The sequence below is a fragment of the Heteronotia binoei genome, chromosome 1 (assembly GCF_032191835.1).
Source record: "Heteronotia binoei isolate CCM8104 ecotype False Entrance Well chromosome 1, APGP_CSIRO_Hbin_v1, whole genome shotgun sequence".
Classification (NCBI taxonomy): Eukaryota; Metazoa; Chordata; class Lepidosauria; order Squamata; family Gekkonidae; genus Heteronotia; species Heteronotia binoei.
Window position 1 is genome coordinate 47959698 of NC_083223.1, and position 27899 is coordinate 47987596.

At 41.1% G+C, this 27899-nt stretch overlaps 1 protein-coding gene across 1 annotated transcript in view; it reads right to left on the reverse strand.

The window, feature by feature from the left end:
* Window positions 1-27899, reverse strand: part of ASAP2 (ArfGAP with SH3 domain, ankyrin repeat and PH domain 2) — a 128696-nt gene that overhangs the window by 84414 nt on the left and 16383 nt on the right. Inside the window, exon 2 of the mRNA XM_060234071.1 lies at window positions 2829-2901. Within this exon, the coding sequence (XP_060090054.1) occupies window positions 2829-2901 (73 nt within the window). The remainder of the gene's footprint in view (window positions 1-2828; window positions 2902-27899) is intronic.

The window sequence follows — 27899 nt, forward strand, 5'->3', positions numbered from 1 at the left end:
CAGTAAAAGTGGGACAGTCATGCCCTCTGAGGAAACACCTGGTGGTGCCAGGCTCCCTAGCTATTTCAGTGGCCTTCGGAGGCTGTGTGTGTGGGACGCTGTGTGTGTGGGCTGTTGATAGGGTGGTGGCAGAGATCTATGGTCAGCGGTGGCCGTGATGCCTTTTGTGAGGCCGCAGTAGAGCAGCAGGCCTTTCTGAGGCTGGCTGACAGAAGACAGAGAGAAGCATCAGAGATGTGTCTCTCTCTGAGGTAAGACTGCTTTTGGCAGTGTGTTCAACATTCCCGGGCCTGCAGTAAGCTGGGGCAGGGGAATCAGCCAATGGGAGGCCAGAGACAGTGACAGACAGTTCATTAGCCAATAGCTGATACCCCACATCCAACGAATGAGGGAGCTGGGATTTGCCACCATGCCATGGGTTTTATTACGAAAAGATTTGGTTACCATCAAGAATACACAAAAGAGGGGGATTTATTATTTGGCTCTTTGTTAAATCAACTATTTAACAAAAAGTTTACCTTCCTTTATATTTCCTCTCCCCCCCCCCTTTGATCTGAACAACAACCCTGAAGGGCTTCCCTATCTCCTTCTCAGGAACCCATCCTGGGGTGAGGCGTCATGGCAAAAGAAATCACAACATGTGATGTTGTTCAGACGTCATGGCAAAAGAAATCAGGAAATGGAGGAGTAAAATAGTGCTCAATAAACAAACGATGTGGCCTGTTCTTTATGGGATTGGAATGCATTGTCTGAACTGGGCCAGAGTTAGACCAGTGCAGTAATGCCTCCTCTGACTAGCAGCAAGCTTCCTGAGGTCACAGACAGAGGTTCCTCCCAACATATGGCCCTTTAACTTTAGGGAAGCGCTCCAAGTTACCTCAGCAAATGCAAATCAGCCTCTGATTGCTGAGTAAGCCTGAATACAGGGGGAGGGAGGAGGCTTAACTCTTTCTCCACCTGCTGGTTCTCCTTAATAAATGTTTCAATGTAATTTTCCCCAATGGGCTTATTTATAGTCTTGGAGCCCATGTGGAGGAAAATGGAATTAAAAGTAGCCTAGAAAAGATGCATGAGAAAGGGAGAATCAGTATTTAGGAGAAGTCTGAAGCATCCCTTTTCCACCTGATTCTCCCATGATAAGTACAACTCCCCATATATATCCCTTCCTTTGTGTTACATGCTTGTACAAGGAAGGGGAGCAGAACAGCACCCATTAGCCTTGCACTCTTACCTATGTGTATTCATCCTAGCTCAGCACAAAGCCTTCACAATCAGTTGCTTTTCGAGAGTTCCTCATCAGAGGGGGACAGCCTACAAATATGCTCCATGACAACATTAGGATGAGCTTTTGAAGGCAAAGGGAAGAACTAGCAGATGCTATTCTTCTCTGCTTATATACAGTTTTGTTGTATGAACAAGGTAACTGGACATATAACTAAACTGTATGGTTTGCAAAACAGAACCCAGCAGCCTAAACACATATCCCACCCACTCTCTTTTCTTCCTGTGTGTCTTCCACATTCATATGTAAGAAGAAAGTCATATCTGTGAAAAGAAAGGGCTTAGAGACTTTTTTATACGACAGGTAGAAATCAGAGAATCTGATAGATTGTTGTAACATTAGACGGATTGTTATAACATTATAACACTATCACAATGCCAATCATTTTTAAAAAAAAACTGAAAACAGCCCTCCTGCAGTGTAGGGAAATGTATGCCTTGGGGGAATGGGAAAGGGAAAATGGAGCAGATGTGGGTAGGTATGGGATGATGGAGACATGCCACAATTTTCCCTGAAACATCACAGCAACATTGCAAGAAAAAACAGAGAAACACCAGGCTGTTGTAGGAAAGTGGTGAAACAACTTACTCCTCAAGATCATCCAAGGCAGGCAAACAACCTTTTAGGTAAGAGACTCTGGTGTTAATTGTGGCTTTGTGTTTCATTAACATCTATTATCATCAATAAAATATCTATGAGATCCCCTTAGAAACATGGGTTGCAGTCAGACTGGCAGCTTGGGGTGCTTTGGAGGCAGCGCTAAGTACCCTCCATCGTATGTTGTGACAGATAATTCTTATCGGACTCCAACCCCCATCTGGCCAAACTGCGCACTTCTTCAATGAATGACTGTTCAGATTAGTGCTATGCATCAACTACAAAGTGCGGGGTCTAGTCTTTTTTTTTAACTTTCACCTTTTTTTGGAAAACATTTCTTGGGTGCACATGTGCACCCATGAGAATATGTTCTACCATTAAAAAAAACAGAACAGCGAAACTGGAACTAAAGGTTCACACTTCCAAAACGGTTTGAGCACACACTGAGGGAGTTCAGACATCCAGAAACATGGGATAAATGCCGAACGATCCATTAACACTGGAATTCAACTACTGTCTATTTACTCTGTCTCCAACTCATCTTATGACGGATGAGTGCAACTGGTGAATGGCTGCCAGATGTGGCTGCTTAATCCATTAGGGAAAAGCAAATATATCGCGCCATACTGCCTGTCTGATCGCAGCCATGGTTTCTAAACCCACTTCAAATCATGTTTTTGAGTTTTCAGAGGGAACCATGAATTATGTTCACTGCAGTTTGTATTATGCATATACAACATAAACAATCATTAATTTACTGCAGAGAGGGAAAGAACAAGAAGTGCCCATTTTTAAAGCTGGCTCTCAGTCTGCACACCAGCACATAGCAAAAGCCAACATTACATATGCACCAGGTGTAACATACCATACCTTCTGAGGTATTTTCAAATAAATGCCTGAGATGCCTCCAAATTTAGCTATACACATAGTAATCAGACTGCATACGTACCTAAGCCAGAAATATTTATTGCTTTTACAGATTTCTTCATTTTATAAAGCACAGTTCTGTCAACATCCAGTGCCTAAAATTATAAAAAGTTCAAGTCATATTTCAATATTGTAAATAAAGCTCATGTGAACATTTCAGGCAGAAATATAGGAAGACCTATGAAGCAGCATGTTGACAAATTATATTTCAAGTCTCTCTCGATATAGAATATTCATCAAGATATCATTATAGGCTCTAATTAGCATGCTTTATATTACTTTCCATTTTCTTCAATAATCAGGCTACTGTCAACTCTGCAAGACCACTTTGTTCTTATTGTTGCTATTCGTTTAATATTCCCAGCATCAACAGTTAATATTCTTATAATACTGAAGTGAAATGGAAATTTCCAATAAACACTGAGCTTCCCCACTGGTGAGGTAGCTAAACAAGCTACTCTATTGACAGCAGCATTAACATTGGGCTTTCCTTTGGTTTGGTCAGGGTTTTTTTAAACTAAAAAGCATTTCATTGTATTAATTTTCTGCTTTTTGTGCTTCATCTGAGCAGATGCAGCTTTCAACGATGTAATTTTTTTACCACCAAGAGAAAGATCAAAATTATATTCATGAGCTTCTATCATTATTGCACCCTCACAGAAATCAGAAAATGGCTATAATGATTGCACATCTCCACATGAATAGTAACATTCGCCAAGCCTACAACTGTTCCAGTAAACAGATCCCAAGCATTTTTGCTCCACCGTATGAAGCTAAGAAGGTATAACAGCAGTTTAATATTTAAAATGTTTCTTTATCGTGTTATTAAAATATTCACATTCTGCTTTTGGATATATCAAGCAAAGATTTTGTCCAATTGTTCCTCTTTGGTACAGCACGTTTATGACACAAGGCATATTGTTCAGGGGGGTCCTCAGCAAAGGTTTTTCAGCAAGCAGAGAAGGGAGAGGCAAAGATCTGCTTTTTCAACTGCTGCTAGTCATGGTTCAAGCCACAATTGTTCTAAAACCCAAGAGGGAAGGCGATCCCACAATCTTGATACCACTACCAAGAAGTCATCTTATGCTGACACACAACTGGTTACAATTCCATGTAGTCTGGAAGCCTACTAACTTATCCACAGTCCATTCAAAACAATGCTGATTTTGTCTCCCAAAAGGTCAGCTTGTGTATCAAGAAAATCTCTTAATATTAAATGAAGCATCTTTAAAGCAAGCAACATTTACTCCAGAAGGAATTTTATTTTTGCAATTGTATATTAAAAGCACGCAGGCAAATTGCATAGTACAATATAGAAAATACTTCTAGCAAAACTCTAGTTGCAATCTAATTGGATTTCCACTTTTTAAATATGCATTCACCTAAAAACTAAAATGTCTACAAGGATTAACTACAAATAAGAACATCCATCAACATATATATGCATTACTTTAACAAAATACAAATACATGGTGGAGAAAAAGATAAAATTTGGTCTAGATTTAATTGCAAATTCAGCGCTCTATGAGGTAGCCTTTTTTTTAAAAAAAAAAAAGCACAAGGATGACAGTTTACATATATTCTCATATATTTACAATATATAACATCCTTGTAACTAACAACATTCATGTCAAACTGTCGTGGGTGACAACAACATTATGCATGCTTTGTTCTTCCCAGGAAGCGTTAAGCATTTAAATTGTGCGGAAACCCTGCTGGGTTATGTATTCCTGTACTGTGAATAATTAAGTCCTTGGAAAAAACAAAACATAACAAACCTAGAGTTTCCAATATAGCTAATCAGACACATTTGTAAAACATCCCTTGCTCCTTTTGTCTGTTTTTCCGCTAGCTATAAACAAAAATTAAAATTATGCTTGCATTATACATTTCCTTCCTGTTTTCAATGGAATAATTCCTTTGTAGGACTAGGGTAACAGAGTGGTGAATCAAGAAGGCCCATGTCTTAATAGGGTTTGCTTTTTGAGTTTCTACTGTGTGAAGATCATTCCGCTTTTGTTATTTTTATGCCTGTCCCCTTTCAGCATCAGCAAATTATTTGAAGTAAAGTTCATGCCTTTTCTTCCTGGGGCTGAGTTCTCAAAGCATGCAAATGTTTTGCACAAATAAAGTACGTCAAAATGCACTTCATTTTCCATCTTCTTCTTCATCATTCATTCTTCTCTGGCTGGATTTGGATGAGCAACTCGCAGTGGCAGCCTCTCTGGTTTTTTATTTTTTAAGCTGACAGTTTGAGGCAGCCCGCTGTGAGCAGGCAGCGCGTGCCCAGCTGCCAAGAGAGGCATGGGCTGCACCCAACCAAAAGAGTGGTCACACCACTCATGTGTGTTGAAGGCCATTCAGATGGCCTGAAAACATGCAAGTGCTTCAACAGTTTGCCACTGGGAAGTACCTGGTGGCTTTCTGAGGTGGAGTTGAGGTGGCTGGAGACAAGGCAGGACCCAGCTGTGTGCATGTAAATGCACCCTTTAAATCCGGGGCTGGCTGTGTTGGGCCAAATTGCCAATCTGAATGGAGCCTCTCTCTCTTTTGCTCTCCAGCAAGAGCCAGAAGCAATGATACTTAACATGGTTTCTGATGCTTGTTGCACTTTCTGGCATTACAATTCTGCCAAGTCCAACCAATTCTAGGAAACTAAGATAGCCATGTAATTGGAATAAGTGGTATATTTAACATCTACATTGATATTTGTTATTCTGAAGACATCAGACTTTACTGTTACTGCATCTCGGTTATTTTAGCACAGCAGTAAGTGCTTATTTACAACTCCTGCTGTACAACACCAATTCCACAAATTGGTTACACTTCACTGTCATGTAAGTGCAGTACTCCAAACACACTTCAGTTTTGAAAACAGTTTCTTTTATTTGCTTCCCTTTCCTGCTAACACAATACTTTTACACTACACTTCTTAAGTTTTGATGCCAAGACTCTAAGCAGGAAGATCAGTTCAACTGATGTATCAAGTAGATCCTAATTAATGCTCCAAACTCATAAACAAAGATCATTTTGGAGAAGCTGGGGAAGGGTCTTTAAAGCATTTTCTTATACCAGAGAAAGAGTGTCTCTAGAATCACTGATTCAAAAAGTGATATCATTTTAGATTGTAAGCTTCTCTTATCTTTTTTGCTATAAACACTGATAGCATAATATAAATAATAAGAGTCCAGAAACTTTTTAAACTAGACAAACATAATATTAATCTTATTCGAAGGTCCTAGGAAGTTATTTATTTATTCAAGGAGCTTATGTGCCATTTCTTTTTTACCAATATGGGTCCACTAAAAATCTACTTCCAAACATATAACATATCAAAATTAAAATACATAATAAAATCATAAAATCACCATAAAACTATCAAATCAATCTATAAACAACCTCAGGGACTATAAAACATCAAGCACTGTTCAATTCGCTGTATCCAGTTCTAGGCAATTCCAGGGGAAGAAAGTCTTCTGTGTGCTCCAGAAACCCCTCCAGTATATCCTGGCCAGTCTAATTTCAGAGGGTTCCCTGAAAGAAGATCTATTGGCCTCAGTGTGGTGAACAGTATACAAAAGGATTATATGATCAATAGAGTTAGAATGATTCCCCACTAGCCTTGTTCCAGTCTCATTGATCCTTTTCCCTCAGTGCTTCCGCTGGATTTTGCACAAGCTCCCCCTGAGTACCGAGTTGCCCCACCTCTTTTCAAGTTCCCTCCGCGGCAGGCAGAAACTGGTTTTCAGGGGAAATTTGAAAAGGGGCCCTTACTGCCCTGGGGCAGCTTGTGCAACATCCAGCAGAAGCAACAGCAGGAAAAGGAGCAAAAAGGCCAAAACAAGACTAGTGGGGAATCGGTCTTAATGTTTGGACACCAGGCTATCTGCCCCCTGCTAAAATCTGGCAGGAAGAACCAGGAGTACATGCTGTAAAATGGGGTGGCTGCATTTTAGGACTTCTAGGCCCAAATTATATAATATACAAACACAATTATTTCCTTTATGAAAGGCAGGGACCAGTTTCCAGGGAATCTGGAGGATCATTCTACATCTCCCACTGCAACACTCAGAATTTAGGAGGGTTGATACAGTTCAAAGCAGTCCTTCAGATCCTCTGAACCCAAACCATTTAAAACTTTAACAAACATTTAAAAATAGTAGGGCTGCAGACTTTAAAAAGTAATTCCCATCAGCACCTCATGTACCAAATAGTAATCAATTAAAATTATTATTTTTCCTTATTCTAGAATGCATTAGAATATGTTTCCCTCACATATTCAAATCTCCACTGATGAGAAAAATCTCATACAGGCCAACTGTTACCTGAGCCTCCACTTCTCCCCACTGTTTTGGGGCAGTCTATGCACATGAAGGAGCAAAACAGCTGGCAAACAAACTACTAAAAGGTGTCACAATATTTTGCTATTTCTTTGATTAATCAGTTTGATGCATTTTTCACAACAGTCAAGCATTCATGTTCAGTATTCTGGACTTCATTCTAATCTGTGAGACACTTCATACAAACCTAGGAAATAATCATTAGGGTACAATGATATACACAGATTGGCACAGGCAGGCATAGTAATTTATTTTTAACTGCCAATTAAGTGGCCACACATCAGGTTGATGGTGTTCCTGTAAGTGGTTCTGCTTAGTTAGCCATAATTAGAACCTACAGTTTCCACAGCAACCTTAGCTCTGGCACACACTACAAAGTTATTTTAAGTCATAATTTCGGTAGGGTATTCCAAGTATGAAATACTGAAACTCAATCGAAAGCACAACTTAAAAACTGTGTCCTAATAATTTCTTATATATTGTGTTCTGAACCCAACAAACGTAACCTTCATTCCTAGAGTTATCAGCTCCAGGTTGGAGTCCATCCTCTGAATCATCCATTTTATTCAGGAGAACAGATCTCTTGTAGTCTGGAGATGAGCTGTAATTCCAGGGGATCCGCAGGTCCCTATTTCTTAGCCCACACCCTTTTTATTATGCAAATTTGACCCTTTTCATGATCTACACCCTTCAGTCCCTTCTCTAGCTTCCTTGGCTTCTCGACCCACTGTGACATAGAATCTTTCTTTTTCTTATGATTCATGTGATTTTTCTTGCTGCCAACTTCTCCAGCAGCTGCACCGTCACTGACATTCTGTGGACCCATTTATGTATGACTGAATCCAAATTCCACCAGAACCCAGCTCTCACACATATACCCCACGCTCCTCCCGAGAGTTTCCTGTCTCTCCAGGAGTTGCACGTTGCAGAGCTCTGGACTACAGCAAGATGGTGAAATCAATGAAAACTGCCAACCCCTTTTGCTAGCCAAAATGAGTTTTTGCTTGCATTAAGGTCACTGTGATGTTCTCCCACATGCCAAGCTTCACAAGTTCTACTGCCAAACTGCATGCAACTCCACCAGGGTTTTTTTTTGTAAAGTAGGCATAGGCCCACTTTATATTCATTTTCTTGAGCCGAGATCAATACTGAACAAATCCATTCAAAAGGAATAAAAAATGTGTCCCAATATTTGCTTCCAACTGGCATGTTCTTGCCAGATGCCATATCATCTTAATATAAACTGGGTCTATGCCTATTAGGCCCACAGGATGCTCAGTGTAAAAGCACTGGCAAAACCAATATCTGCCTGAAGAGCCACTGCCTGTCAATATTGAGCTAGTTGGACCAATAGTATATAAGGTAACTTCATAAGTCTATATAAAGTACTGCAAGCAAAAAAGTGAATGTTCTGTTCCTGAAGAATAAAATATAAATGGAAGCTTATTTGGAACAAGGAAGTCAATTTACTTTCAGGCTCATGGAATAGGATTAACTGAAATCCCAAATTTGGGACATGGACCTTTAAATCTCACATCTGCTTCAGGATTTAAATGGTTTTCCAAGAAACAGATATCAGTGAACTTTACTGAATAGTTTTAAGTAGCAAGAATATAATAAAGTTAAAATGAAAATCTGCAGCAGCAGCAGGAAACAGCTTCCCAAGAAATGTAATTTAAATAGAAACAAGGGCATTTTCTTTCAATTAATTGAGGGGAAGACCTTACCATCAGCCAATAAACCTAAAGAACCTGCTTCTCCTGTTTCTAAGGCTGCAGTTCTATGGACTAGATGGCCATCTGATAGCAATGCGGATTCTGTGAACTTGAGCAGATCATGAGGAGGGCAGGAGAGACTGCTTCAGTGCTTAGTTCTCATGGCCCCTTCTTACATGCCCAGGGAAATACTGTTCACTACTCTGAGGTCAGGCAGCAATTTTTCTCCAGGCAATTTTGCCATGGATCCTGGAGGTTGTTTGGTTGCTATCTTCTGGGTTGGAACAGGGGTCACTGGGTGTGTGTGTAGGGGGGAGGTACTTCTGAATTCCCTGCACTGTGCAAGGGGTTGGACTAGATGACCCTGGAGATACCTTCCGGCTCTATGATTCCATGACGGTATAAGAATTGGCGTACACTGGAACACTATAGCCAGTCACAGCTTATAAAACCACTGCAAGATCTGGTTTAAATCTCAGAAACTGCTCTAAGTTTAAGCAAATATTAAAGAAAGGAGGTAAATACCTTATGTCTAAGATTTATAATTTACTCTTAAATGTAAGTAAAAGTAGTGACTTTTTTTTTTTAGAAAAATGGTGTAAGGCTCTTGGTTATGCAGTTCCAGAACAATTTCAAATTACATCCTTTCATACTTTGAATAAAACCATTGGTCTTAAAGATGCCACTAGACTCAAATTTCAGACTAACATGGCTGCCCACCCAAATCTATCCTTCCACTCGCAGCTGCTGAAATGGGCTTGGGTTAGCCATAGCTATCGCAGGAGTTGTCCTTGAAAGAGCAGCTGCTGTGAGAGCTCTCTCAGCCCCACCCACCTCACAGGGTGTCTGTTGTGGGGGGAGAAGATATAGGAGATTGTAAGCCGCTCTGAGTTTCTGAAGGGTGGGGTATAAATCTGCAGTCTTCTTCTTCATCTGTACTCAATTAAGAAAGAATACCTTCAAAATTATTCACCCCCCAAAAATCTGCCAAAATTTATGGCTCTTGTTTGAGTAGGTGTTGGTTCTATAATTGACCTGAAGCAGGATTTTCATTGAGAAACTGCAGTTTGGCTGTATGCATGTGCCTTTTTTGCCTGAAGTAGTACTGCTGAACAATGTTATGAATTTTCCTAAAAAAATATCAGGACATTATTTTTTACTTGATCACAATACATAGAATCCTTTATATTCTTCAAATATTGGAAAAAGGAATTGTCTCTAGATATTTGGGAATGGATCAGGAAAATCAAGGAGTCATATTTCCTGATTAAATTTACTTACCTACAAAAGGGTGAATGTATAAATAAACTAGATTCAATATGGTTCCCGTTTATCCAGAAAATGGATTTAAGTATTTAGTTTTGATAAACATAGTTCTTTTTTTCTTTCTCTACGCTACTTTACATGTAACTTTGAGTTTTTAATTAAAAATAAATAAATAAAACCACTGCAGGATCTGCATACATTTAAAATACCCTGTCTATATTTAGAGTATCTGTAGGAATTTGGCAAGGTTTAAAGCAATCCTACAAAAACTGCATTATTTGACTCCTTGTACATAAGAACATAAGAACATAAGAGAAGCCATGTTAGATCAGGCCAATGGCCCATCCAGTCCAACATTCTGTGTCACACAGCGGCCAAATATATATATATATATATATATATATATATATATATATATATATATATATATATATATATATATATATATACACACACACACACACACACACACTGTGGCTAATAGCCACTGATGGACCTCTGCTCCATATTTTTATCTAACCCCTTCTTGAAGGTGGCTATGCTTGTGGACGCCACCACCTCCTGTGGCAGTGAATTCCACATGTTAATCACCCTTTGGGTGAAGAAGTACTTCCTTTTATCCGTTTTAACCTGTCTGCTCAGCAATTTCATCGAATGCCCACGAGTTCTTGTATTGTGAGAAAGGGAGAAAAGTACTTCTTTCTCTACTTTCTCCATCCCATGCATTATCTTGTAAACTTCTATCATGTCACAGAGAGAGGAAAGCCATGATCACGTCAGTTCAATAATACAAATAAAGACAGCATTTTTAAACCCAAGGAAATTAAAACCCAAGGTAATTGGAAAACAAAATTTCCAAATTAACATGTTGCCTTATTTCCTGTGTACCATCTTCACTTCAGCATGTTTCCATTGTTACCACCATATATTTTGCTATGTGCAATTTAGCTTAACTGTAGTGTATTAGAAGTAAATCACTAGAATACATAGTGCAAAATAAGCCTAAAATTCAAGATCTTACCAGGGGAGGCAGCTGAAAAGAATGATATTTGATTTGAACAGTTCTGCACTTAGTCATTTGTTATTTATCAACAAATATTCAAAATCATGGGGGTATAGCCAGCACTACATGCAGGCACATTCTGTTGATTAAAAAGTGTATTCCACAGACACAAGAAGCTCTTGCACTGGCAGAACACACCTTGCACAGATATACTGTGCTGCCCTGAGATACGTGCTGTAGTAAGATACTACCCATTATGTTTCCTCTCCTGCACAAATGAAATTACTCATGAGTTAAATTTAATCCATTTTCTGAACTGTCAGCTAATAACACATATACGAAGTATCCCATATTGCTATTTTTTACTCATCTTCCATCTTTGTATCCCCCTTTAATTTTTATTTTCTTATGATTTCCTGTGCCTGCCCTTTCTCCTACAAAACCTGTTTGCTAACAATCTGAAAAAAAGCCTGCTGGAAAGGTTTGAGCACAAGCATATGAGTCATGTTTATGAACTGCCTACAAAGATTGTGTCTAGCCATGCAGAGAAGATCCCATGTACTAAAGAAGATGAATAAGCAAGACAAAGCCACCAAACCACAGCATTTGGCTTAATGGTAAAAAAATTACATCCCTGTGTCATCCATAAATTATAAAATCCTCTGCAAACAAAACACTATAAAAATAAAGAGGCATCACTTTGTCTACTTCGTGTATCGTTATTTGGGACTAACACGCCGACCACTGTCTAGGCATGCTTGCTTCAACTGTGAGCAGAACTCATCCAGCTTGAACTTTCTTTTCTAAGAGGCGTTTGCTCACTGAAGGATTTCTGCAAAGGTCCATTCTCTCTGAGTGAAGGAGGACATCTTGGAATAGGTAGCCCCTAACACCCACTTGCAGATGCAAGACGAACAAACAGTTTTCTTTAAGGCTTTGGAAGGAGGGGAGTGGTCTGAATTTCTGGTCCTACTTACACATGAGAAGAGAAGAATCAGTCCCCAGGAGGAAGAGTAAACCCAGGACAAGGGGTTCAAGTAACCCTTTTGCCCCCTCAAGATCCAAACAGCTAGCAGAACCTATGGTTCCCTTGCCCATCCTACGGTCCCCTCGCCCCAACAGAAGCTCTAGCAGGGAGCCAACAAAATGCTCAGTGATCCCTCAGGCTACTGATCAGGGGAACACTGTGTTAGTTTGGCCAACAATGGACATGCTCTACTTCTTAGTGAACTCATGGGACACCATCTCACCGGGCTACTCCTTCACATTCAGCAACCTCCTTCTAAACAGATTTGTAAATATCCTAAAATCCAAACAGAGGCGAAACTCAAATGACCACAGACCATATTCTCTGATACAAGGCAACAGAAATGGCCCCGCCATCAAAGGGTACTCCATTTTCTTCATAGTGCCAAAGAAAAATAAAGATTGACAGACCATACTGGACCTAAAGTACACTAACATACATATGATGAACACCTTACACATAGTCAGAAACTGCGCAATGATGCATGAAAGCTCATACTGAAATAAATGTTGTTAGTTTTTAAGATGGATATTTTGCTATGACACAGAGCTACCCCTTTGCAACCTTCAGAAGAGCAACTGTCACACTTTCATGGACCTCTAGAAAGCATACCTACATATCCTCATCCACAGCACTCACTGAGGGCTACTGAATTTCATTTACAACAGCTTCCAGTTCCAGACACTCCACTTTGGTCTCTTCTCAGCCATGAAAGCTTTCACCAAGGTAATGGCAGCAATAGCAGCCCATATGAGGTCAGGACTCCACATGTAGCCCTACCTGGATAACCTCTGATCTGCTCCACATCCCTCTGCTACAAGTGATCCAATGTAAAAAAAAGATTCCACAATTCCTAAATAACCATGGCTTCCTTGTAAACTTTGAGAAAAGCACATTCATTCCAGATAGACAAGATCAGAGCCACTGCCAGCCTAAATTAGATCAAATTGTCACCTACCTGTGATGCTCTTGGCCAAGCCTCAGTACAGCAGCCATAGACTTAGTCCCTTACCAAATTACTACAATGGCTCCTCCTCTACCTGGACATCACATCAACCACTCCCACCAACAAATCAGAGTCCCCTCTCATGTATGTATGTCCCTCCAGTGGTGGGAGGACCCAACCTACTGGGCTGGGGAAGCTCCTGAGGGAGACACACTATGGCACCAACATGACAGGGTGGGGCACTTTCTGTAGCTGTTTTGCATTTTTATGAAATCTAAAAGTATAATCCCTTAATATTCTACAAGGAAAACTAATATATTGAAACTAGAAAGAGAGAGAGCTGCAAACTGCCACACCCTATGCTACCTTAGCAAATCTCTTAGATTTATGCCATTGGAAAAGAAAGAAAAACTAAACATTGACAGCAGAATAGCATACTGTCATGGGTCAGCCTAAATCAGCCAATTCTGATGACACTGATGGCCATGTCAGTGTATCAGAGGCAGCAGTTTGGTGCCAACTCAGACATTTTTCTCCACACCAGTTGGTGTAGTGGTTAAGTGCGCAGACTCTTATCTGGGAGAACTATGCTTAATTCCACACTCCTCCAACTACACCTGCTGGAGTGACCTTGGGTCAGTCAGAAGCTATTCTAGAAAGAACAGTTTCTGTCAGAGCTCTCCACTCCACCCACCTCACAGGGTGTCTGTTCAGGGGAGGGAAAGGGAAAGGAGATTGTAAGCTGCTCTCAGATGCCTTTGGGTAGTGAATGGCAGGGTATAAATCCAATCCTCCTTCTTCTCTCAGGGCAGGCCCCAGCACACAGGCTGCTGCTGTTGCTGACAGTGTGTTGTTGGATCCCAAGAGCACTGGAACCACCAAAGGGGTAACGCTACAAGGCAGTGCCCCAACAACCTAGAATCCTGAGGAGATTCCACAGGTCATCTCACTTGCTTCACCTGTCTTCCCTGAAGTCACTGGAATACAGGAGGTTGCAGGCGCACCTGGAACTCCTCAAGAGGAGGTAAAGCATGTGCCTCACTGCCCAACAATTACCAAGTCAGGAGGAGCACCTGAGGCTAATGAGTTGGGTGGACAGCTCGCTCAGAGCCCAATGAGCCAACTGTGAGCCCAGTATAAAAGAAAGGGTGGCGGAAGGCCTGGGAGCAGCTTGTAACATCACCATTGATGCTACAACTGCTACACTGGACCCTGCTACCTCTTGTGACTCTTGAACTCCTGGCTTGGACACTTGGACATGCTCAAACATGTTTCTTGGACCTTTCCTGACCTTGCCGGTCTCTGGACTGTTGCTGGGCTCCTTCCATGCATGACTCTTGGACTGAACTCTCGACAACACAACTCTGGTTAGTGTTTCAGCTTGACCACTCTTGTTTTCCCTGTCTGAGTCTACCCAGTCCCCAGAGACATATTTTGTAGTAAACACAAAAGAAGTTTGTTTGTTGTTTGGACACAAACACTTGCATTCTGTCACAATAATTCTAGTAGCATACTTATGAACTCTTCAACAGTGCATTATCATAATATAGATTATATAATATTTATTGCTCACCAAATCAGTCAAATCTAAACAACTATGTTGCTAAAACTACTGTATGTGATGGGGTTTGGCAACAACCTGGAGAAAAAAATTATTGTCCCTTTAACAGGCTTAACGTTTGGAAATAGGCAAGAGAAAATTTTCACAGCAAGGAGAAAAATAACATCACCTGCTATATAACATCGTATTAAGCTTCTGCTAAGGGGCCAGGGCATCTTCTGTTTTGGTTGCTGACAAGCCCAGTTTGTTTGAAAACATTTATTAGCTGCCTTTCTCCCTTGTAAAACTCAAGGATGCTTACAATATAAATAAAACGATTATTAAAAACACAATAAAACCAATAGGAATAAACAACAATTGTAAGAACACACAGAAGGTCACCATTTAAAAAGTCCAATTAGAACTGCCAAAATATTAAAAACTAAATAGTTGCCAACCTCCAGGTGGTGGCTAGAGATCTCCCACTATTGCAGCTGATCTCCAGGCGACAAGAGATCAGTTCACCTGGAGAAAATGGCCACTTTGGAAAGTGGACTCTATGGCATTATACCCCTCCCCTCCTCAAGGCTGTCTTCAACTGCTTCCTGAAGACCAGACAAGCTTGTTTAATTGATGGGACAGTCTGAGGAGGACTTTTCCCTCTGATCTTAATTCCCAGGGAAGAACATACCAGGACAGATAGTCCTACAGATATCCAAGTCCCAAGCTATGTAGGGCTGTACATTAAATCGGGCCAGCATGAATGCCCTTCTTTGCTGAGGGTCAGTTAGAGATAGGTAGCTAACTGCTCGGGGGTTGGAGACAATCCCTGATAAGTTGGAGAGCTAGTTTTCCTAGCAATCAGGCACTGAAGTTGCATATCAAAGCCTGTGTTTAATTATCTGGAATATTGTTGAGGCAGATGATAGGTATGAGTCCAGAGGAATGTCAATAATCTAATTTCAAAAAAATTCCCTATGAACTTAAGACGATGCCCCTGTAGTTTGGGAGCTATTGAATCTGTTTCTCATGTTTTATTAACTTGTCCACTTTATATCAAGTTCTGAGGAAAAATTTTGAATCCCCTTCATTGTACATGGTATGGCCTTCCTGACAGAGTTAAGGTCCAGCAGTTACTTTCTGGTTATAACCCTCTTATAACCTCTAATGTTGCCTGTTTCCTTCAGCTCGCAATTTGAACCGGGGAATCTATTAACTGATATATTTTGTTTATGCCTTGCTTTGTTCTTTCACTGCATTTTTAAACTTTTAGCTCTTAACATCTTTGATATGCCAATAAAGGTTGTCTGTCTATCTGTCTGCTATGTAGGGCCTTAGAGGACTGATAGGGTTGCCAAACTCCAGATGGCACCTGGAAATCTCCAGCTATTACGGTTGATCTCCAGGCAGTCAACATCAGTTCCCTTGGAGAAAACAGCTGCTTTGAAAGGTGGACTCTAAGGACTCCCCAAACCCCACCCTCTCTAGGCTCCACTTCCCCACCCTCATATCTCCAGATATTTTCCAACCCAGAGCTGGCAACCCTAAGAGGACAAAACCAATACCTTGAATAGGGCTTGGGTGCGGATTGGTACCCAGTGTAATTACTGGAGAATCAGAGTCTTATGCTCACTGTAGCTGTCCCCGACAGTCCAGCTGCAGCATTTGCCACTAGCTGCAGCTTCCAAGCACTCTTCAAGTGCAGCCCCAAGTAGACTACATGGCAATAGTCCAGTCCACATGTAACTAAGGCATGAATAATTGTGGCTAGATCTGAGATGCATGTACATTGTGCACAGGAACCCTTACTCACTAATGATGAACATATGAAGCTGCCTTATACTGAACCAGACCCTTGGTCCATCAAAGTCAGTATTGTCTTCTCAGACTGGCAGCGGCTCTCCAGGGTCTCAAACTGAGGTTTTTCACACCTATTTGCCTGGACCCTTTTTTGGAGATGCCAAAGATTGAACCTGGGACCTTCTGCATCCCAAGCAAATGCTCTACCACTGAGCCATCGTCCCTCCCCAATAGACTGTCCTAAGCAAAAATCTTCATACTACACATTTTGAGTCAGTAAACCCTTGTCTTAAAAAGCCTTTCACTTAATCCAACTGGGAAAGTATTTCATAAGAGGGTTTTTTTTTCTTTTAGGGCTATCAAAAATCAAACCAGTTTTTCAAATGGAAACTGCTGGAAGGAAATCCTCAGGGGACAACAGGAGGAAAAAATATTTTGTTTGTAATTTTCCTGTGGAGGGGGGGGTCCCTCCTTCACAAACCTTCATATATCTAGGTTTACGAAAGAAGTGTCCACAACCACCATCTCAACTAAACGGCTAAGTCCCCACATACATGATGCCAACAGTCACTCTTTACACGGCTAGTCACCAATTAGTGTGGACATTCTATATTACAAACAGACATAAATCAACCACAACTTGGTATTGAGTGTACACTGCTGCTTTGTGAGCAAATTTTTAACGGAAGCAGCCTTGAGCACCTGGAACAAATTTATCACTGGCTTGTCCACATAGATTCTTTCTGGTCATCAATCTCCAGTCTTTATATTTCATTGGCTTCCTGGTCGCTTCTGCCTGTTAGCAATGACCTCTGAAGCCCTGTATGGTCTAAGATTAACATAGGAATGTTCACCCCGTAGTGGTTATTCTGAGACTCAAGCTAAGCAAAGTTAACTGACTTCTCACCTTGACAAGTTTTATTGTCTCAAAAGGGCAAGAATTCTGACACACTAAGAAAGAAGGAAATGGATTGCTGAGGGCGGGGTGTAAAGCATGTGCAAGGCATTTTTCTTCTTTAGTATTTGACTCAGTGTTTGGGTTAGAAATTACTGATGACTGATTAATGCTTATAGCAGCATCAGCACTTGGCACTTCTTGACTTCTATTAGTCTCAGGAATTAATTCACCACTAAGAGAAAATTGATATAAACCTCCAGTGGAATCAAGTCTACAAACCATCCATATTCATAATTTGTCCCAATTCTACATATATATATACCATACTCTTAACAAATGCAGCTGGGAGAAAGCTACCAAATTTCAAGGGGGGGGGAAAGGCAAAATAAAGAACCAGACTTCATTCCTAACATGTGAGGTACACGTTCTAGAATGTTCCAGGCAGTCAGCAGCTTCAAAAATACCTCTGAAAAGTTACAGAGATCAGTTAAGATGTGGCATATTCTAAAAGCCAGAAAAGCCAACAACAGTATTGCTGATCAGCTCAGGCTTTTCCAAACTTAAAAATGAAGGGCAAATTTAAAAATTAAGGAGCCCAACTCATCCATACCAAATACAAAATTTTCTGTCATATTAAACGAGTTTAATGTTGCTTATGAGTTGTTAACTGGCATGGGGAATATTTTTCTGTCCCTTTAACAGAAGATCAATGGGACATTATTTATTAGGCGATGTTATTCACCACCATTCCACAAAAAGGTTCAACAGTCTACTTGAACATATTAAGTCTCTATTAAAGGGACAGGACATTTTTCTCCACACCAGTTGGCTACCATAATTTCAGCGAGTCAGGTCCCACTCTAAGAAGGAAGAACATCAGTAAGTTGAGAAGTGCAGTGACTTAATTGCAGTTTTCCCAAGCCTCTGGAATGCCTTCCTGTATAAGGTGCAGGTCTACTTCTCCTCCTCCTGTCAGATGTGGTGCACGTGAGGACATTTTCCTAAAGATGTACAGCCCCTCCCTCAACTTGAAAACTTCCACACAACATCTTACTTCCCCCCCTCCCCTACAGGAACTAAATCCATTTGCAGGTCAGTGGAACACACAAATATTCTTCCCCAGTTTCTCTCCACTTCATCTTCTCTTTCCCCTCTGTCATCTACTTTGTCTCAGATATTAGATGGTAGTGTCCTTGGAGCAGGAACTTGCCTTCTTGTGTTCTGTGAAGCATCATGCATATTGGATGTTCTGTGTAATAATAAAAAAAATCCACCATTTGACTCAGTTGAAAAAAAAAAAACTGGGCCAAGATGAACGGATTCCATTGGGCAAGCCAATTGCTACCACTAGACTGCTATGTAACCAGAACAGAAGTAATGGAAGAGAAATACCCAATAATTATTCTTTTTTCAGCTCAAGCATGAAGTCCTTTTTGGGGGGAGGGGGAGTGAACAGATTTCAAACAGGAGCCTCCCCCCACCCACCCACCCACCTTCAGTGATTCAGTAAATCTGGATCATATACAATGAGTACACCATGCCTGAATATAAAACTACTCATGGTCTACTCTATTATTTATGCTGTGAAATATTCCTCTACCATTGAAAGTTGGCTTGAAAAGACTAAAAGACCTGTTGCTTTCTCTCCAGGCCAAGTATCTCTTTTGCTCCTTCCACCCTTGAGGGGAAAGTGTCTTACCTTTGCCCACCCCACTGAGCACAGCCACCTGATTGCCATCAGCTTTCCCCCAGCTGCAGCAGAAGAGAGCAGAAGTTCCCCCCCAAAAGGCAAAGGAGACCCAGAAAACAATCTGTTTTCTGTTTGCAGCAAATATTTTATCTTACCAACCGATTATCTCTGTGCTAGACATTTTGTGGGGCATTTCTTTTAAAGTCTGACCCTCTCTCCCTTCCCTACCTCCTTTATTTAAAAGAGTTTACAGGCTGATGGCCATCAGAGCTTTAGGCTCCATGAGGAAACCTGAGGTTGCAAAGGTGACTTAGGAGGCTGTCTGTGTGGGCAACTGATAGGGCCTTTCGTGAGGCCGCAGTAGCTCTGCAGCACCCCCTTTTTTTACAAACAATTTTATTTTTATTGTATACATATTCAAGTAAAAAACAGTATTCAAACATAAATACCTTATACAGCAACATATTCTCAGATACATGTACAGTAAACCTATTATACACAAGGTGAGGAGGCAATCATTTATAAATCAAGACAGTATAATGGTCTTATGTATTACACGTTTGTTGACTGAATCAGTATACAAAGGGTCTACATCAATTTTATCTAAAACCGGATACTACTTTGCATAATATTTTTAGCAGCTTTTATAGGATCATAAGAGTCTAAGTCAGCAGTAATTTTCTCTAACGTGATATATTCCCAGATCTTGAGCAGCCAACCATCAGTGTTTGAAATATTGGGTGACTTTTAATTTTGTGCTATAATAGTTTTAGCCACTGTTATGAGAGAGATAAGTAGTGAGATTTTAGATGGTAGTTCCTCAACTGATTGCCAGTTATTAAGAAGAATTACATCTACCCGCCTAGGAACTGTTACACCAGAAACACTATCAACTAGAGGTAGAACCTTGTTCCGAAAAGTTTGGATTACTGGGCATTCCCACCAACAGTGGATGGGTGATGCGACTGTGCCACAATGCCGCCAGCAGAGAGGAGAATAGAGAGGCTCTATCTAGGCAAAATGTTGCGGTGCGCGCTACCATCGTGACATTAGTTTGTAATTTTGTTGAAGGGTATTGATAGAGTTTGTACGAAAGGCTTCAGTCTCCCAAATATAATCCCACTGTGAAGCTGATAAAAGAGCTTAACTTTCTTGATGCCAGCAATTACAGTAGGAGGGTAGGGTACTGCAAATTTTGGACACCAATATTTTGGACAACAAAATAAACATAACTGGAATGAACCTGCGCTTGACTGTTATTATCAGAATTAACAATAAATGTCAGGCTCCACTAGCATATCAAATTTTGGAGATAAGACCTTTAGACTTAGGTTGGGGTTTGGAAAAGAGATGTTCACACTCTGTTTGGGGGCGTAGTACCAACTCGCAGCAGAGCAAGTTGTTCAAAAAGTGGCATAACTGTAGATATTCAAACCAAGGAATTTTGGAAGCCATTTTCTCTTCTAGTTGAGCTTTAGTTAGTAATTTATTTTTAGAAAAAAAGTTGAAAAATGAAAACCACTGAGGTCTTTTTCCAGATAGAGAATGAGGGTGAATGCTGCGCTGGGGGAAACCATGGTTGTCCTGTAAATGAGGAGATGGGAGACAGGTCAGGAGCCAGATTTGAACAGACCTGATCCCCTCTGCAGCCAGCCCTTTCTGAGGCTGGTTGGCAGAGAAGAGTTGGAGATGTGGCTGTCTCTGAGGTATGACTGCTTTTGGCAGTGTGTTCAATGTTCCTGGGTCTACAGAAGGCAGGGGCAAGGAAGTCAGTGAATGGGAGGCCATAGATAGTGACCGACGTGTGATGCGACAATAGTGTGTTCCTGCAGTAACTGCCAGATCTAAGGTTGGTTGTGTTTTACGGACAGAATCAGCTTTGCTGGCAAGTAACAGCCACTCGGGGAGAGGTGCGGACTCAACCAATGGCATGCAAGTACTCTTGATTGATAGTTTGACAGGTCAAAGGCTTGTACCACGAAGTCCCACAAAGCCCCAACAAATCAGGATGGTCAGATTTGCCACCACAAAAGGAGATTTATACTATATGATAGATCACTTGCGAAACATGCTATTGAGAATGAAAATCTGCAAAAATTCACAAGGTAAACCAATGAACATCTCTGATTCTGCAATCCTTTATATATAATTGGTACCAGAAAAATGTAGGCTGCATTGGATTTTATTTATTATAGTTTTCCCCAACATTTCCCCATAATTGTGTTAGTTTAACATAAATACAAAGCAACATCATAACTGAAATGAACCTGCGCTTGACTCTTATTATCACAATTAACAATAAATGTCAGGCTCCACTAGCATATCAAGTAACACCAGAACCTACAACAGTTCCATGTTTCTTTTAAAACTTGCCATTCACATTAAGTGCAACTAAACCACAGAACAGGATGCAGATTAACTAATTCAATCATGTTTTGTATAGAAGACAGGAAGAACCTTAATGCATATTCTAAATTGATTCCTAGATACCTACCTGCTTATGATCCAGTTATGGAAAAAGTACCATCTAGTAGTTAAACTAATGTCTGGGTCATATTATATTTTAAAATACTGAAGTATAATCCAGACACTGGTTTTGTAAACCTGCCAAGATGCTAATGTATTTCCATATCATTTTCTTTTGCACGTAGCATACCTTAATTATATCAAATGCCATCATCCTATCTAGCTTTAAACCCTTCCCCAGAGGGTGAATTAAACAGCAGCAGCAGGATGTACCTTTATATTTAAGAATTAAATTAGGAATGACATCATAAACATACGGCCCCAGGTTTCAGTTACAAAACTAGGTAACTTCACCTTTCATATGTAAAATAAAAGAATCTGAGGAAGGTCATCATAAGGATGCAATTGTAAGCACACTTTCCTGCGAGAAAGTCCCACTGGATAAAATGGGACTTACTTCTGAAAAGATCTGATTAGAATTGCTTCATCAGAAATACATCAACAAAAAAATTCCAAATTCTCTTACAGACATGCAATACAACAATGATAGCAACAAACAGCAATGGGGTAGTTTAAAATAACCAATACAGCCAAGCAACAGATCATTAAAAAAAATGGCAAGCACAGTAAAAAAGTGGAAATTTAATTTTAAAAAATTAAAATCTTCTAGATCTCGAACCTAAATCTTACTAAAGAAAGTTCAAGCTAACTTATCTGGGGGAGGGATAACTGGAGTGCTAGCACAGAACATGCCAAGTCCCCCGTCATCATCTTTCTATCCTCAGAAAGGGATAGAAAGACTCCAGAAGATATCAAAATGAAGGTAGTTGTAGGCCCTTTAAATGCCCTTGTCCCAAACCATTTAGGGCAGGGATGTCAAACATGTGGCCTGGGGGCCAAATTAGCCCCCCCCCCCCGGAGGGCTCCTTTCAGCCCCCTGAGCAACTGGTTATCATCTGCTTCCCTGTCTCTCTCTTGCTTCCTTCTGCATCACAGCTTGCTTTGCCAGGCATGCTCAATCGCACTGGAGCTACAGAGCAAAGCCTCTATTTTCTTCATTGGCTGAGGCTCCTCCCTTGGGGAGAAGCTGGGGGCAGAGCTTGCTTTGCCAGGCTCTCCCAATTGCACAGCAGAGCTACTGAGCCAAGCCTGTTGTTCCCTGGGAAAGGAAGGAAAGAGCCAGAGTTTCCTTTGCCCAGTTCCCTGGATCCCATGGGAGACATACAAAGAAAACACCTTTAAAACCAGTGAGGGCTAATGTTTTAAGCATGTTTTATTTTAAGGGTTTGTTTTAAAAAAAAAAAATCTTTAATTGAATTTGTCTGTGTTCTTTATAAAGTTTATATCTCTGCTACCTAATCTTAAATAAGTACACACATGGCTTGGCCTAACAAGGCCTCATTTATGTCAGATCCAGCCCTCATAACAAATGTTTATGTTTAATTCGATTTATACCCCACCCTCCCCGCCGAGACAGGCTCAGGGCGGCTTACATCAAAATCATAGTATACTATGATCACAATCATAAAACCATTAAATAATATAAGTTAAAACAATATACAGTTGGTGCTAACAAATTAGATGTTACTCATATTCTCAGAACGACAGTTATTCCAGAATTCTCCTACAGCTGACTGAAGGCTTGCTGGAAGAGAACAGTCTTACAGGCCTACAAGAGTTCAACACCCCTGATTTAGGGATTCATAGATCAACACTTGCACTTTTAACTGTGCCCAGCCCCAGAAACACACTGGGAGCCAGTAGAGAGATTTTTAGCTACAAGATCATATCATATAAGATCACTGGATTTAATTTTTAAGGAGGTCAATTCTACACAAATTAAAAGGATGTGTTATTATGTATAGCAGGTTCACAGAATACTTAGAAAGCAAATTAAAATCTGCTTTTGGCAAAAGGTGGACAATAAAGGCTATTAAACAAACAAATAAATTCACAACATAATGCATGTTGGGGTACAGGAACCAAAGCAAGGGGCCATTTTTCCTTAAGATATTTCCATTCTTTTGCCTTTATTCAAATGGTAATCCTGCCCGATTGATAGGGATTAAAATGATTAGTCAATGTATGTTGCTTCCTAAATGGCTTTCCTTAAAATAGATTTAACCAAGTCCCTATATTTTTTTAAGAAAAGAAGTCTTCATTGAAAATGAACCACAGCAAATAAAGCACACTAGAAGTTCACTTGGCTTTCACGCTTCCTTCTTTTCCTCTGAGCGTCTTTTAAAATATATAACAAAGGCTTCTGAGGAATGCTCAGCTAATTTGTTCCACTATAATCTCTTCAGCTGTTTTGAGGTAGTCATATACGTACTTAACATAATGCCTAGACAAAATTATAGACTTCCAACTGAAAAAACTACAATGATAATCTACCCTTTACTCTGGTGCAAAAAGGTGGGGGGGTGTCTCTGCACAGCAGGTGGTTTTATGTGGCACACTGCAATTCCCAGACAATGCAGAGGATTAAAGAACCAAGTCACAGCCTTTCTCTAATTTCTAGCTTTTGTTGCTTTAAAGTCAAGATGCTAATATTGAGGATGCAGCTGTAGAAACTGCCATTAAAGAAGAACTGCTAAGAAGAACAGCTGTAACATTTGCGCAAGTGCGCTATACACCACTTGTAATTCTTAGGAAAAAATAAGATTGCTAGCCAGTTGTTAAAAATATATTGGGAGGAGGGAGAAATCACCAGAGGACCAAGCCTATGACAACAACAAAGTATGTTAACAGCCACTGAATGGTTTCTTCTCCATTATTTACATCAGTGACTTCATCAGAAATTCCTGCATGCAGCTGATGAATTTTTAACACAGCTTCTTAACTATTTAGCAATCAAATATTCAGTGAATAGAGCTGTGTTTCTCAAAATCTTTTGCTACAATAAAATGTTTTAGTCTTAAAAGTGCGACTGGGCTCTTTACTATTTCTGCAGCAACAGACTAACACGGCTAACTCCTCTGAATCAGTGAATAGATGTTCATCCTCTTGCCCATATGACCTTACAACCAGCCACCCTATAGAATTTATCTGGATTTGTTCTTGCATTATCCTCAGGGCACATGACACCACCAGCTTTGCAGAAAGTTTGCAGTAGTGCATAGGACAAAATCAACTGGAAGAAAAATCTATTTATGTAACCATTATATTGATTTTGTTTTATAGTAGTACATTTGTTAGCAAAAGCTACTAGCACAGTTATATATCTCAACAAACCAGATGAGTGTGTTGCAAAGACACACATCACTACACTATTTGTAAACCTGCACTGGTCTCCCACTTCTTCATTGTAGCTGGGTTGCGTGTAACAGCCAGAAATCATCATATACAACTAATACATACCATGGGGAAGATGCTTGCATGACCTCCATCCACAGGGTAGAAATCTGAATGACCTCACACAACACCTATGCATTAGAACAAAGTAGGAGTCAAGTGGCACTTTTAAGACCAATAAAATTTTATTCAGAATGTAAGCTTTTGTATGCATGCATACTTCTTCAGATGAGGGGATAGGATACAGTGCCCTACCCCCTCATCTGAAGAAGTATGCATGCATACAAAAGCTTACATTCTGAATAAAACTTCGTTGGTCTTAAAGGTGCCACTTGACTCTTACTTTGTTCTACTGCTTCAGACAAACATGGCTGCCCACTTGGATCTAACACCTATGCATGTCAAAAGCACACAACCTTGCTCCCATCATCAAGAATGATTTTGCCAATCACAGGGATAGAGTAGATGTATTTTGTTCAGCTTACTCACAACTGTTGTGCTTACATGTAGTCAGTATGCATATAAAAGTTCAGCACACTCAGGTGTAAGCAGGCGCTGAGGCACATGTTTGTATACTTAAATATTGTATTTGCATGGCTAATATAAGAGCATTCTAGGAAACTCTGCAAAAACTTTGGGTCATCCAAAATACTTATGGATATGGCAGTTCTGTTCAAAGGAAGTACAAAATATCACACTAACAACATAATTATGACCTTAAAGCAGGGGTCCCCAACCCCCGGGCCAGGGACCAGTAGTGGGCCCTGGCCTGTTTCCCATGGGCTGCGCAGACTTGCCTCCCCCCCATTTCTTCCTCCCTCCTTCGTCCCCACACAGCCTTCCCGCCTCCTCCCCCCTCCCACCGATCAGCTGATCGACTGGGAAAGCCACTACAGCAGCTTCGAGCGATGCTGCCCTTGCCTCCTCCTTAGCTTGCCTCTGCTGCCAGCCGCCCTTCCTTTCCCTTCCTGTCCCTATGCCTCCTGCCCCCCTGTGCCTGGGCTCTGCAGCCACGGCGTGCCTGCCTCCTCCTCTGTCACCTCTTTCGCTTCCCTTCCTGTTGCCTCCTCCCGGCCCTGCCGGCCACAGCGTGTCTGCTTCCTTCTTCAAGACCACCACCGCTACCCGCCCCCTCCTTCCCTTTCCTTCCTGTCCCATCGCCTCCCCCCCATCCTGGTGGCGGTGGCACGCTGTGATTGCAGGCAGGGGGGGAAGGCGATGGGATAGAAAGGGAAGGAGAGGGTGAGCACCACAGGTCGGGGGGGGGGGGTTGAAGTGCTTTGGGGAGTGCCTGCCTGAGGCGCGATGTGCCCTCGGCTGCCACTGACTGCAGCGGTTTCCCCCTCGCAGCTATTTGGTGGGGGTGGCCTGAGAGGACTTCACCACCCCTTCCCCAGCCTTAAAATAGAGAAAAGGGGAGGAGAGGTGACGAGGCTGCCTAAGGGGGCGAGGAAGAAAACGGGGGAGGATAGATCCAGGTGGGCAGCTGTTTTGGTCTGAAGCAGTAGAACAAAGTAGGAGTCAAGCTGCACCATTAAAAGGTGGTGAGGCTGCACGGGGGGCGGAAAGGAGAGAGGAGGAAAATGGGGGGAGGAGGAAGTGGTGAGGCTGCGCGGGGGCGGTGAGGGAGGGAGGAGAAAAATGGGGGAGGAAAACAGGAGGGAGGAGGCACTGCGGAGGGGGAGGCCGAATTGGCCCCCCCCACCCTGCCTGCTCTGGGCCATGGTCGGCGGGCTGGCCCTGGAGGCGGCCCCTGGGGCCAAAAAGGTTGGGAACCACTGCCTTAAATAACACGTCCTTATAGCAAACCACATTTAAAGTTGCAAGGCTGTTGTGCACATTCTAGACTTGACACTGAATGGTTCATATGTTCCTCCCATCATTAAGACATTGACCCAAACAGCACTGAAAAGAGCAGTTTATGGAACAAATCTTTGCAGATTCTCTTTCCATTCACTCAACTAAAAAGCCACTCTGGTAGCGAAGCCCTTGGTATTCTAAAAAAATTTCCTTTTTGTTTTTCAGTACACAAAGAGGTGGTGTTTTGAACAGACTTCTATTTTTAACTTGTTTCTTGGTAGAGAAGAATGCACTTCTGCACTTTTGCATCACAAAAACAAACATACAAAAAAATCAGAATCAGTGTAAAATTTAGCTCTTCATATACTGAAAATCTTGTGGTTTGGTTTTTAAAATAATTTTTGGCAAATAACTAGTTCTGAGTTTGCTGTTCTTTACACTGCAACATATAGATTCATCTATTCTAGTAATCCCAGTCCTCAGGATGGCACAAATATGCAGTCCATTGGTCTTATTTTGTCCCCTTTTATCAGATCTCCATGGACACCAGTGGAACAGAAAGGAACATTCATCCATTAATCCTTGGGTTCTGCTCCTCAAAGATCCATGAAATTCAATGGAAGATCATCAGAGTGAAAGTCCTGGATTAAACAAATCCTAGCAAGGACAGAGCTGGAGGAATCTACTCATCCTCCCTGCATTCAATTTGTGCAGCAGCAAACTCCAGCTGGTTTGGTGGTAGGGAATGTATATGCAATGCCTGTCATGCTCCAAATGCTATTTGCTGAAATTTAAACTCCTGTTAGCTCATCATCTCTGCATTTTTGTACCTGCTCTGTGGCAGTGTTGGCAGCAAAACAAAATTACTTTTCTACCACTCCATGTCTTTGCAAAGCCTTCCAGCTGCACTGCTCTGGTAGTGAAGCTTCATCCTAGAGTTAGACCCTCATGATGTAAACTTGAAATGTTCAGCAGCTTATTATGACATTTTTGGCTATGCATTTTGCATATGAAATTGGCTTATATGAGATTCCACAACTTCAGCAGTACAACCTCAGAATTTTGTCTCAGTTACTTGGATCAATTTCTGTTATTATGGGCAAAGAATGTGGACAAGTTGCTTTTAAAAGTCCAGTCTACTGCATCAATGTTTGATCCCTGCTTATTCCTTCTTGCTAAAAGTGATTACCTGGGTGAATCCCAGAAGGTAAGCACATCCCTGAAGGAAGTGCTCACCCAAAAACCAAAAACTTTGAAAAAGGCAAAAATGAAATCCAGCCTGAAGAAATCCCCTCTGGGTCAAAATGA